This window comes from Lissotriton helveticus, chromosome 1_1, assembly GCF_964261635.1.
Source record: "Lissotriton helveticus chromosome 1_1, aLisHel1.1, whole genome shotgun sequence".
Classification (NCBI taxonomy): domain Eukaryota; kingdom Metazoa; phylum Chordata; class Amphibia; order Caudata; family Salamandridae; genus Lissotriton; species Lissotriton helveticus.
This window is the reverse complement of record NC_136057.1, coordinates 969825685-969839667: the sequence shown is the minus strand read 5'-3', so window position 1 is coordinate 969839667 and position 13983 is coordinate 969825685. Positions and strand designations below refer to the sequence as shown.

The window sequence follows — 13983 nt, the reverse complement described above, 5'->3', positions numbered from 1 at the left end:
AGCCCATCTACGAAGGGCTATAAGGCTATTAGAACATTCTGTCACTAGAGGACAGAATGTTCTAACAAAAAAACAAAGCCTTTTGGGAGCGTGAGGGGATTGGAATCCCCCCAGGTTCCCTGAAGCCTTTGTTCACAGCCAGAGCTGTGAACAAAGAAACATTGGAATGTTGGTGCTCCAGGCTTATACCAGCCATTATAAGCCCAGAGCACTCCATTGTTTTCAATGGAGCTCCCAACATTCCAATGTTCTAATATCAGATACAACCCCCCCAGTGGAAAAATCAGGGTTAAAGATATGTGATTTTAGTGTCTCAGGAAATGTGCTCTTTCTCGTAGCAACGTATTAAGCATGTATGTCATCCAAGATGAATACTACTGATGTAAACCTGTTGGGGCAATGCCATTGACATGTTTATTTTCTATTATGATGGGGAAGAATGGGAAATTTGTGTTCAATTTTAACTGAGATAACCCTCTTTTACTGTGCTCTTCATTTACTTGAAGAGCACGGAGTCAAACAACAATTGGGTTTTTCTTTTTTTTTTTTTGCTGGCTGAAGCAGTTCCACAGGTTTTTTGTACAGTTAGTTCAATGTTTAGATGAAATACAAACTTTTATGAGCACCAGGTTTGTTGAATTCACGCAGTTCAAGAAAATTCCATTTGTGAAATGTGAGGCGTTCTTTAAAACTAAAGGTAAAACTTGTATTGCTGAGGGCAGTTTTGAAAAGTAGCTCAACAATAATGTAACACTAAAACACATTGGTTTGCTTAGTCTGTGGAATTATGTAAATGTTAAAAAGTAATCTGGCCACCTTCATGTAAAAGACATTTAAGAGTAAAATGGCAAAGTGGCTCAGTGCCAGTGCTCCTTCCATAAAGTAAGGAGTTGTCTAATTATTTTACGGTTGACAAAGGACTTTTTGGACCCCTGTAAGTCCCTAGTAGATGGTACTCCAGGGACCTAGGGCATGGGTACTAAAGAGGGTTCCTAAGGGTTGCAGCATATCTTGTGCCACCCTCAAGGACAATCATACCAATTCCACACAGACTGCCATTGCAGGCTGCGTGACATGGGGCAAACCATGAGTGAAAACCCAACATGAAGAACTCCTGTGTCATGCTATAGTCATTTACCTAATATATGTATGTCACCCCTACAGCAGGCATTTGAGCCCTAAGGCAGGGTGCATTATATTTTATGTGTTGACACATCTGAATGTCAGATATGCCCCTGTGATGTCTTGTTCTATTACTAGAAATTACCAGGGAATGGGGAAGCCATTTTAAAAGCATGTGCTGGTCACTGGTGAAAGCGAGTTCCCTAGCTACATGAGGGCTTCATGAAAATAGGGATGTTTGGTGTTTAATATCTTGCATTAATGAACCCACACTGATGCCAGTGTCCGATTTAATAATACATGCACACAGAGGGCACCTTAGAGGTGCCCCTTGAAAACCTACCACCACTGGCGTGCTAACCGACTGGTTCATGCCAGCCTGCCACCAGAGACAAGTGTCTGACTCCCACGGGTGGGGGCCTCCGCTCTCAGGAAGTCTGAAACAAAGCCTGCTTGAATGGAGGGTGTTCGTACTCCTCCCTCAGGATAACCTGCTAATTGGCGCTCCAAGGCAGGGGAGCTTTAGAGAAGCCACTGCCTTTGATATGCAAGTCTGGCTTCTGTCACCGGAGAGGAAACCGGCCCCTCCCTTTGTTCAGAACACTTTGGCACCTGGACAGGTAGGAAAATTAGCTAGTCGGGGAGGCGTGCACACTTGAGGCTAGTACCACCCCTAAGGTGGGCTACCTGAACTACACACGACTTTTCAGATTTGGCCGTCCTGGTGATGGCAAACTTAGGAATTCTGGGAAAGGGTAATGCCCACATCCCACAGGAAGTGGTCATCTAGGGGGTGTAGTGACCCCAGGGATAAGTATCCCTTTGGCTACTACCCTCACTCACCTTAACGCCCCTAAATTTAGTATTTAGGGCCCCCCCCCCCCCCAATACCAAAACTTTTGATTGTTTTGGACACAAAAGAAGGGGTGGAAGAAGAAGGCTGCTGACCCGAGAACCAAGGAGCATGGCTGACTTTTCACCAACCATGCTGGCCTGCCTGCTGCTCCCGACCCTCATGGAGCATCTGACTTGTCCTGCCACTGTGCAGATCTCAATAAACATGGAGGGCTGCCAGTGCTTCGTAAATTGCCAAAAAAAACTCCCTTGGAGTAGAGGAGCTACTCCCCTGCAGCCGCAGCCTCCAAAGAAGGAAGACCCAGTAGACTGACCTGCCTCCTACGGGAAATACCGATGTAGCATCTGTCCAGGAAGAGGACCCTGTACTCCTGAAGGTCAGATCTGTCTTCCAACAGATTGAGAGAACACCAGGACCAACCTGAGTCGCACAAGACCGATACCCATGTACTGGACCCCTTGCAGCAGCCAAGGCTTGTGGTGCCCAGACAGGACACCAACGCTAAGGAAGACCAATCTGCACGTCGAGGGACCTCGGGGACAGTGAGATCCACATTGACAGTGGTCCAGCTGCCCTGTTTGCCCCTCTGCAGCGGAAACAATGACCAAAAGTGAGTCTGTGACTGCCGCCACACGATGCCTCAAAGCACCTACATGGCCTCACTCCAGAGCCCAAGTCCAAGGAAGGTGATGGTGCCAACTGGGTCGCCAGACACACAAAAGCTTATCCCATGCTTGGCTTTGCCCAGACTGAATTTCCAGTCGCTGCCTGCAAACTTCTATCTGCAGGCCCCCCTTCTAACCGTGCGAAAGTCTAGCACCGAATCTGACGCCAAAAGACACCACTTCACCCAAGCCCCACAGCCCAGGGAGAAGTAAGCCAAGGATGTCCCTGATTTCAATGGTTGAACCCTCTTTGGGTTCCCCGGACTGGTGCCCAGGCCCTGCTTGCAGCTTCTTTCTGACCGAACCGTTCTCTGGACCTTTCTCCCATTGAAGTGAATGCCGTGGCAAACCTCTGTACCCGGATGACCCAGAGCCTCCCAAGGTGACCTGTTGGTGTGGCCTTGGACCTTGCCCAATACTCACTGTAAGTCTTGAAGAACAGTCCTGTAAGTTGCTGCTAAGTGCCCTAATGTAATTAGTGTCCACTCTTAAAACTGTAAAAATTAATATCTCAAAAAGTACTTACCCGATTCTGCTGATTTGGGTATCTAAATTTAATAAAAGTATGTGTTACTCTTATAAATTGGTGTTGGATTTCTTTATTAAGTGTGCGTCTCGTTTACTGCTTTTGCATGTGTGTGTAATACATGCTTAGCACTACCCACTGATATGCCTAAGTGCTCGCCCACACTACCACAAAAGAGAGCATTTGGGGTGTCACTTGTGCCTCTGTAATTCTTTGGGATTCTCCTTGACTCTATGCACAGTGTACCTCATTTTGGTGCACTATATAGAGAGCCAGCTTCCTACAACGTGTCTTAGATAACTGGATAACTTATGTTTTTTTTCTCTGGCAGCAGCACAGATGGGAGGAGCGCGGTCATTAACCTACATGAATGTTTAGGTTTGGCTTGACACTACAACCATCACCTGATCATTTGACCTATACCAATATTATTCTACAGTTCTATGTTTCTACACAAATGCTTATCCATTACCATGCTATTTACTTGTAATACTTCACATTACCATTGAGCAGTCATTTTAAGACAGACCTGTTGGCATTGCCAATGCTTGTTGTGGCTGATGAGGATTATGAATCCGAAACCGGTCCCAGGATGCTTGTTTCCGGTCCATGGAAGACATGGCTTGGCAGTTCGGGCTGGACTGTTCCCATGAGGCACAGGGTCAGACTGATTTGCATATAGCCATGTCTGAAATGGGGTGGCTGAGTGGGCTAAAGAATGGTGATGGATTAAACCCAGATCAGTTGACTGGGGGTGAGTGTTTGATTTGCTCAAACGCTCCGTCCATCATCCCCTTTTGTATCGTGTTGTGGATCATCATCTTGAATTTACATCTTTTCTGGATGGGGAGCCATTGGAGCTTCCGGAGGTGGGGGTTGATGTAGTTTCACTTGGTGAGGTCGAGGATGAGGCTGGCTGTTGCACTCTGTATCAGCTGTAGTCTTTCCAGGAGGTGGTAGGTGATTCCTACGTAGAGTGCGTTGCTGTAGTCCAGCGGCTTGTGACAAGGGCCTTAGTGATGGTTCGTCTGATGTTGGTGGGGAGCCACCAGAAGAAATTGCAGACGGTGAAGAAACAGGCAGAGGAGACTGCACTGTTGTGGTTTTTAATGGTGAGTTTGCTGTTGAGGATGATTCCAAGGTTCCTGGCAAGGTCGGTCAGTGTGGGTGAAGGTCCTAGTTCAGAAGGCCACCAGGATTGCTCCAAGGGGAAGTGTTGTTCCTGAAGATCAATGCTGCAGTCTTGGCCATGTTGAGCTTGAGGCATTTGTCTTTTATCCAGTTGGCTACGTCTGTCATGCACCTGCGTAAGTTTGTCATGGTGGTGGAAGGGTCTGAGACAGAGGATTAACTGGGTGTCTTCTGCTTAGGATATGATGTTTATTCCCTGGTTTATGATAATGCTGGCCAGAGGAGTCATGTAGGTGTTTAACAAGGTGGTGCTGAGGGACGAGCCTTGATGAATGCCGCAGATTATGTTCTTAAGTTGTGCGGTTAAGGGCGGTAGGCGGGTTTTGTGGGTTCTTCTGGTGAGGAAGGAGGCAATCCATTTGATGGTGTCTCCTTGGATTCCGATGTGTTGTAGTCTCTTGATCAGGGTGTGATGGGATTCTGTGTTGAATGCATCTAAAATGTTGAGGAGGATCAGAGCAACCATGTCTTCTGGGTCAAGAAGAGTTCTGATGTTGTCTGTGGCTGCAATCAGGGCTGTTTTGGTGCTGTGGTTGGAGCCAAATCGAATTGCAAGGTATCCAACAGTTTGTTTCTCTCCAGGTGCTCTGTGAGTTGATTGTTAATGGCCTTTTCAAGGACTTTGGTGGGAAAAGGGAGATGGGTTGAAAGTTCTTGAGTTCACAGGGGTTGACAGAAGGTTTCTTGAGAAGGGGTTTGACGTCTGCGTGTTTCCATTCTTATTAGAAGGTGGCGGTGGCAATGGATGCTTTGAGGATGATGGTGAGTTTGATGCTGATTATCTTGCTTCTGAGGTTTTAGATGTGGTGGGGACAGAGGTCCATGACTGCTCCTGAGTGGACTTAGTTCATGATGTCTGCGCTGTTGTCGGTGGTGAACTGATTCCAGGTGGTGAACAAGTGGTCTGGGTATGTGTCTGTTGGCGCGAGGAGGCTGAGGGTGACGTCAGTCATTGGTTGGGATGCAAATTGTTTGTAAATGGTGGTGATCTTGTCGTGAAAGAAGCCTGCCAAGATAACACAGAGTTCCGGAGAAGGGGTGATGATGTTTTCGGTGGCTGAAGGGTTGTAGAATTCTCTGACGCCATTGAAGAGTTCTTTGTTGTGCTTGGAACTGGCTTTGATGTTGTCAGCGAGGGCTCTCCTTTTTGTCTCTTTCAGGAGTTTGTGGTATAGGTTGAGGGAGGCCTTGAAAGAGGCACGCTCTGTGGGCTCTTTGCTGATATGCCATTTTCTCTCGAATCATGGCATTTTTCATTTGGTGGTTCTTAACTCTGTGCTTTACCAGCTGGCCTGTTGGTGAGATCTCTTGGGTTTAGTGAGTAAGACGGCGTCGTTCTGATGGCACAATTGGCTATCTATTCCGGAGAAGTTCTTGACCACCTTTTCTAGGTTAGTTGTGTTGCCGGGACAGGCAGTATTGAGGGCGTCGGCCCATTGGCTCTCAGATACTTTGCCTAAGTTTTGGTCAGCAGTGCTGGATGGCTTGGTGGCAGTGCTAGGGGGTCCTGCGATAGTGAAGTGTATGATGGCGTGGTCTGTCCAGGTTAGCTCAGTGATATGGCTGTACTTAACTCTGTCAATGTCCGCGAAGATGGGATCAAGTGTGTGTCCTCCTGTGTGCGTGGAGTTGTTAACAGTCTCGGTGAGACCGATATTGCACATGCTTTCGACCAGTCTGGTGGTGTTGGTTTCATCTGAGTCGCAAACATTTGAAGTCCGTGAGGAAAATGTAGCGTTAAGAGTCAATGTTGAGCAGGGCAAAGAATGTGGGGATGGTGTTGCTGAAGCTGGGGGGAGGAACTGGTGGTCTGGAGGCAAGGGTGCCTCTGATGGTAGTTTTGCCATCTGTGTGGAGTTGAAAGTTGAGCTGTTCTATGATCAGGGTGGGCTCGTCTGCTGAGGTGGTGCAGTGGATGGTTTCTCTGTAGATTATAGCAATTCCACTTACGTGTTTGTTGATGCGGCCTCTGTGTACTGTTTTGAAGCCTACATCAAAACAGTACGCAGGTTACAAAACAGTACACCAGTCTCTGTGATGAAGATGAAGTAGACTGCGTCGGAGTGAGGGAGGTGATGGTGTCCCACATCTTGGTCGCATGTTTGCAGAGAGATCTGCATTAAGCAGGAGGCAGACCAGTTGTGCTGAAGCGGTTGGGATCGGAGTGGTGGTGGTTCTCTTAGTCCATGAGGGTGCTGTGGTCTTGCAGGTAAGGAGACCATTCTGGCACTTAAAGGTCCTACTGTGGTTTGAGGGAAGTTGTTGCGGAGGCTGGGTTCCAAGGCTCAGAGCTTGCCAAGCCGCATGGGTGCGCTGTGGCCTCCACTAAGTAGGCACTGGAAGGGGCGCTGGGTGGTGGGAAGTGGCAAAAACAGCAGGGAAAGTTTGAGTGGCAAGGTGGGCCGGCTCTATGAAACAAGCGCAGAGAAAGTCAACAAAGTATCAACTCGGGTAGAGACACAATCACAAACAATGCTATATCAAGGCTTCTACTATTTTTTAACAGAAGACAAAAACAGGTCTATAATGGTAAAAATAAAGTGGACAACAACCACCTTTGAGGAGAAGGCTAAAAAACAGCAAGGGTGTCACACTATTCAGACAACAGTGATTCAGTCAAGGCTATTTACAACAGTGAAATACAGAGGAGACGGCGGCAAAACATTGGCGGCAGAGAGAGCACAAACGGAGAGTCAGGAAAGGCCTGCTGATTGTGCACTGGGGGGGGGAACTGGCTCAAAGACCTGTTCCTCCTCCATGCTCTGCTATGTGGCAAACCTTTTGTCTTTGCTAATGCTTGTTGTAAGCAGCATTCATTGCTTCTTTGTAGATGTCAAATTTGTTTTCCCCTTGATGAATATAAAAAAGGCAGGTTTATCAGAATGTGCTCTTGTGCATAATCATTGTAATGGTTTGTCATAATTACTGCATAGCTTCAGTCCGCTCCAAAAACTACTCAGGTGTGTAGTATCTTTTTGAAATTAAACCTAGAACTTTCAATCAGCCCAGTTTTGTGAAAATTATTCTACTATTGCCTTGGTACTGTGATCAAGCGTGCAGGAGAATTAAGGTAAGGAGGTGATTTCCTCTCGTCTTTTGGCATGACTGTGATTTCAAAGGAGCACCTGAGTCAATAGCTTCTTAAAAGAAAATAGTTAAGATATCAAATACCTTTTAGTCTTTATTGATATATCGATAATAACATGTAACATAGTGCTCCCTAAGCTGTCTGCCACTTAATGAGGCAATTAGGCACAGTGAGATAGTTTCTAAGGCGGAGAAAATTATTTTCACGTTTTGTCCACTTCTAAATTAGAAAACATACTTAATGATATGGTTTACACAGTACACATTTACACCTTGTAATATTTAATGAATATTCTTCCTCTTTAAGACTATCTAGTTTTAATTGATATCACACTAGAACATATGCAAAACATAGTCCGTGCAAATATAACCTTTGTTCTAGCACAAAATTTGATTCAGTGAATATGCTTACTCATTCTAGTTCATTCCTTGGAAAAAGCTGTACCACAAGTACCTCAAACAAGAGGAAAAGGCTGTAGAGAAGGTGGATGGCATGCTCTTAAATTTCAAAATATGCCTAGAGGAAGAAATGTGTATCCTGAACTTCATAAGGTAAGAATAACAATTTGTTTTTTATTTGGGATATTGACTACTCAAGTAAAGGTCATTTTTCATTTTCTTTCTGCCGCCAACCTTAAAATAATCATGTTTTTTCCTTTCAACAACACAGAAATCCATCAATTTGAATGTTTGGATACTCCTTGTTCGCTCATGTCTTTGTGAATTTAATCTATATGCATCCACCACACTAGCATTAACCTTTACTGTCTTGAATGACAGCACTGTGTGTCTAAGCATAGTTTGACTACATATGACAACCAGTGATAAATTACAAACTATGGTTTGCGTTTTAAAGACACACCACATCTAGTACATTTTAGGGTTAGGATCTCTTTTATTTTTAGTAGATGAATATTCAACAGATTAAACATTCATCCCACATACATCCATTTGCTGGTGAGGGCCTATTAAGTAACCAGAACTTACAAAGAAGATAAAATGAGAGCAGAGGAAAAGGTTAGAAAGGGTGTAGACAAAAGGACTATGTGTGTGTTGACGACAATTGTAACAAGTATGACATCCAGTGCAAGGTAGAAAATGTAAGGGGGGATTGAGCCCAGTTTTATACAGTCACCCTCCACCTGCTTAAGTCTAATCTCGATCATTTTGGGGGAGTTGAAGAACTCGTAGGTATTTTGGGCACGTCCATTCTCAAAATTCATCTGAGAGATTGCAGATGCAGGGTCCCCATGTCTTGTCGAATTAGAGCATTGTTTGTGTTGCCACCTGTGTCTACTTCTCCAACGCCAGTAAATCCCAAAGTTTGTGGAGCCATTCTGTAACGGTCGGGATCGATTCGGAGCCCCATTGTGAAATTAGGAGTTGCTTTGCAAACCCCAAAGCCAAAGTCTTGGCGTGTCCCCTGGGTGATTTTGATCAAATTTGTTTTTATTGGGTTCAGCCAAGTAATACAATACAGTATGTGGGTCAACATAACTTTGCACTCGATTCCCCATTCAGTATAGCTCATGTACCCCTGACTTCTGGGTTTCAGGGCCGACTGTCCTGTGTCCATGGAAGCTCGTATGGTGGGAACCTCAATAAACATTGCAAGCTGAAACCCCTCTACCCATGCCCCGCCCGTGTCCCTCCCTAACCCCAACCGCCCCTTCTCACCTGCTCCCTTCCCCCCTCCACCCCCTTCCCGTCGGTGTGTTCAACCGTAGCAAGTGCTTGAGGGGCCCTAGTCTAGGCCGCGTGTTTCTCATTCGCTGTCCTGTTGTGGAAATCATCCGAGAGTCTGAGGACCCTTAGGTATTTAGGGCATGTGAGCTCATTAAATTCTTGGGTGAGCAGAGTGAGTATAGGCTGCCATATTTCTTTGAATGTATCGGATGTTTGTGTGAGTGAGGCTTGGATTCTCTTCATTCCCATAATGTACCATAGTCGGTGCAACCACCCTGTGTGCGTGGGTTTCCTTGATGTTCCCCATAGGGAGAGGATGTGTTGTGTCGCCGCTCCTAGCACTAGCCCCATCTGTTTCCCTCTAATGGATTTGAGTGGGAACATGAGCCTGTTGGGGAGACCAAGGATCGTGTATGCTGGGAAGCGGGGAAGCTCCGTCTCAAAGTGTGTGTTAATGTCCTTAAGTACGCCCTCCCAGTATTCCTTCACCATTTCGCATTCCCACAGTATGTGCATCATGGTTCCAGTGAGTCCGCACCCTCTCCAACATTTGGGGTCTCTCCGAGGGTTACCTTGATGTAGACGTTCCGGCGTCAAGTGCCAGTAATAGGCCACTTTCACCGCTGATTCTTTACTAGCTGTGTTTCTAGCTGTGTGGTGTGCCCGGTAGTAGATGTCTTGCCATTCTTTATCAGAAAGCGCGCATCCCAGTTCCCTCTCCCACCGTTTCTGACCCGCTGATCGCGTCGCGGGTGGCATAGGGGCCAGTAGTTTGTAGAGTTCCGTAATGACCTTCGAATCATTAGATTTAGTGAGGAGCCATTTCTCATATGGGGTGAGGGGGCGGCCGACGAGGGGTGCAATGTCTTTGTGTGTGAGCCAATGCCGCAACTGAAAGTATTGAAACGGGTGCGGTTTGTCAAGTCCGTATGATTCTTTTATCATGTCTAACGTCATGAAGCCCTGTAGATCGAATAAGTGTCCTGCGGAACGGCAGTCGATCTGCCGCCATTGGGGAAAGGAGCCGGGAGGCACCCCCGGGGAAAACGCCAGGTTGTCTAGCAGGGGTGTCATAGGTGACGGGAAGGGTGTCAGACCTTTTGGGATCGCCACCGCATTCCATACCTGGAGAAGTGTTTTAGTGATGGGCGACTTTTGGAGGTAGGCTGGCCTGTCTGCCCGCGCTAGAAAGGGGACTCTCCACAGCAGGGTACCCGCCATTGCTCTGTCCTGAAAAAGCCAGCGCTTTTCGGAGAGTGGCCGGGACCATTCCAGGAAGTATCTCGACTGTGTTGCCTGAAAATAGCACTTCAGGTCCGGTACCCCCAGTCCGCCCTCCGCCGTCGTTCTAGTGACCAAGTCTCGTCTAAGCCGGGGGCGTTTATTCGCCCAGATGAACTGTAGCATGGTATCCTGCATTTTTTTAAGCATGCCCAGAGGGGGGGTGACTGGGATGGTCTGGAACAGGTACAACACTTTCGGTAACAGGGTCATCTTGACCGCGGCCACACGGCCCAACCACGAGAGCGGTTGTTGTCGCCATCTTGATATATCCCCTTGTATGCGTGTCAGGAGTTTGGAGTAGTTGAGTTCTACCGTCTGGGCTGTTGAGGGTGGCAATTCAATTCCTAGGTATGGCAGTGCAGTCTGTACGGCCAGCCCCCCTATATGGAGCGTACCCCTGTTAGCTTGTCTGGTGTTGCTGCCCAAGGGGAGAATAACGGACTTTCCCACGTTCATCTTGAATCCTGAGATCGCCCCGAATCGCTCCATCTCAGTCAGGAATGCTGGTATAGACACTCTGGGGTTGTCCATAGCGACCAGGATGCCGTCTGCATAGAGACTAATGGTCTGCTCTTCCCCTCCGAATTTGATGCCCGAGATGTCTCTGTTATTTCGGATGTGTTGGGCGAACGGTTCAATATAGAGGGCGAACAGCAGCGGCGAGAGCGGGCAGCCCTGCCGAGTGCCTCGTCGAATTTCGAACGGTTTGGAGCTTGTCCCATTGGCTTTGACCGTCGCCCGGGGAGAAGCATAGCAGCTAGCTACCCAGGCTTGGAACCTGTTCCCTAGGCCAAATCTCGCCAGGGTGTTATCCATATATCGCCAATCCACCCTGTCGAACGCTTTTTCAGCGTCTACTGATAGTAGGGCCGCATCTTAGTCATTGAAGTGGGCTTTATCTATTATGTGCATCAGACGTTTAGTATAGTCCGCACACTGCCGGGTGGGCACAAAGCCCGCCTGGTCCGGCTCTTATTACTCCCGGTAAACAGGGGCCTAGTCTCGCCGCCAAGATTCCGGTGAACAACTTAAGGTCTAGGTTAATTAGTGATATCGGCCTGTATGCCGCACACTGTGTCTGGTCCTTACCCGGCTTCGGCAAGACGATAACGTCCGCCTCCAGCATTTCCTGTGGTATCGAACCCGGGCCTTGGAAAGAATTGAATAGTTTCGTTAATACCGGCGCTAGGAGAGGGCAGAACGCTTTGTAGAAGCCAGCGGAGAAGCCGTCTGGCCCCAGCGCTTTCAGTGGTTTAAGTCTTGCGATCGCCGATATCACCTCATCGAGGAGTATCGGGGCCTCAAGTGCCTGTGCACTTGCTGCATTTATGGCTGTAACATCCGCGGTCTCCAGGTACGCAGTCCCATCTCCATGATGCAGATCCGGGTCTGCCGCGTATAGCTTGGCATAAAAGGCCCTGAAGGCTTCCGCGATGCGGTCGTCCTCTTTAGCCTCCTCTCCGTCTTCCGCGTGGATGACAGGAATCTTGGAGCGGACCGTTTTTGCTTTCAGTTTGCTGGCTAGCAGGCGGCCCGTCTTGTCCCCCCCCCCACGTAGTACGTGTGGCGGAGCGGAGTGTCGCGTACTCCGCCTGGTCCAAGTCCAGGCTCGCCAGCTGCGCTCTAGCCGCTTTCAGTTTTCGCCATATTCTTGGGGCCCCCGTCCGGCAGTGAACTTTCTCCAGTTCCAACACCTGTTCCGCCATTTCCCTACGTCTTTCTTTCCGTTCTTTGTTATCCGCCGCTGTGATCACCATTATCTCCCCCCGAAGAACCGCCTTAAGTGCTCCCCAAACCGTCGCTTGGGCCACCTCCTCCGTATCGTTTCGGCTTAAGTAGTCCGAAATGCTTTGGGATAATTGCTGTGTAACCTCTTTGCGGGTCAGTAATTTACATGGGACCATCAAGCCTCTAAATCCTCTCTTGAGACTTGCACAGATCATGGGTGGTGTAGGTAGACTCCATAACGCCTCAACCTTTAAATCGGCTACCCCTGCCCTAGAGATATACAGAACACAGGTTAGGTCTGCTGCTTTGTATGCTGCCGAACTCTGGGGACATACCAATGCATGTCACTTAATGAAAGTAGAGCAGTCCTTTATGCGACATCTGTTTGGTCTCCCACAAAGCACACCCCTCCTACCATTACGTTTGGACCTGGGTCTGGAACCTATCTCTGACTTGGTGGCTGCACGTCCCCTGCTCTATTGGAGAAGGCTCTGGTCTGTCCCGGAGCTTGAACCCTTTAGAGCAGAATTTAACACTATTTGGGGACAGCTAAAGAGCAAGAATATACCTTGGCTGGTACATGTCAAGACTCTCTTTTATCAAATTGGCCTTCCCAAACTGTGGGACACACCGGAGGACAGCTGTATGAGGATGCAAAGGACTGTACTGGTGGCAGCTGTAAAATCGTACAATCTTAAATTGTTACATTGTTCTACCTCCCTGGGCAGACTGTCAACTGAGTTCCTTACAATAAAAGTCGAATACAGGACGGAGATGTTTCTGGACTTGGTGCAACCTCCACTAGCAAGAAAACTGTACATCCAATTGAGGCACGGCTCTTTACCGGTAGGGGCACTGACATCCAGATGGGCAAAAACGACAAATGCCAACTGCCCTGCCTGTAATTATGCCAGAGAAGACATTGTACATATCCTTTTCTTCTGTCCAGCATATAGTGAAATTCGAAAATGCTGGATCATCCCATTATGCAAAATTCTTGGTTTCCGACACTGTGCACACGCTTGTAGAGTGCTAACTTATATGACACTGCCCCTCCCATTGTTTTTGCCGTCTCCCGGTTTCTATTAGGCATGTGGCGGAGAAGAACTATTTTTATCTACAAGAAATAACGGATTGTTGCTTTTATCCTCTACTATTTCCTTTGATAACTAAAGTTTAATAACTTTTTAATTCTAATGTATCTGTTTTATTATTGTGCTTGTATATATTTTATTACACTTTTATGGTCTCCGACCGAAATAAAGTTATCAAAGTGAAGTTTTCTCTAAGACGCCATCTGCCCCTGTGACGCTGTGTGTGTGGGACTGTCAGTTGAAGGACCAACGCATCATGGTCCGACATTGCTGCTGGGGTGACTTCTACATCCCGTACCATGGGGGTCAGTTCTGTTGAACCCAGGAAGTGGTCAATTCTGGCGTATGTGTGGTGCACATGGGAATAGAAAGTGTACCCCGGGGCCTTGTGGTGTTTCTTCCGTCATTCGTCCACCAGCACCCTGTCGGCTAGCCTTTGCTTCCCCGCTGCGGTGATGGCCCTGGAGTCGCCAACCCTCCGCCCTGATCTATCCATCGCATTGTCCATGACCAGGTTCATGTCTCCCCCTATGAGAATGTGCCGTGCTTCCCCAGCTAATGCATCGGAGAGTGCCCCTTTAAGGAAGGCTTCCTGTTTGGAATTGGGTGCGTAGATAGACCCTACTGTGAATGTCATAGTACCAATTGCTACCGTGTCGGCCAGGAGTCTGCCTTTGATTTCTGCCACTTTGTCGCCTACGCACCCCTCGAAATGTCTCGCCACCAAGATGGTCACCCCTGCTT

At 47.8% G+C, this 13983-nt stretch overlaps 1 protein-coding gene across 2 annotated transcripts in view; it reads left to right on the top strand.

The window, feature by feature from the left end:
* Positions 1-13983, top strand: part of FBH1 (F-box DNA helicase 1) — a 664229-nt gene that overhangs the window by 23245 nt on the left and 627001 nt on the right. For both annotated transcript variants that reach the window (XM_078677274.1, XM_078677281.1), the window contains one exon: positions 7869-7999. In XM_078677274.1, the coding sequence (XP_078533400.1) occupies positions 7869-7999 (131 nt within the window). The remainder of the gene's footprint in view (positions 1-7868; positions 8000-13983) is intronic.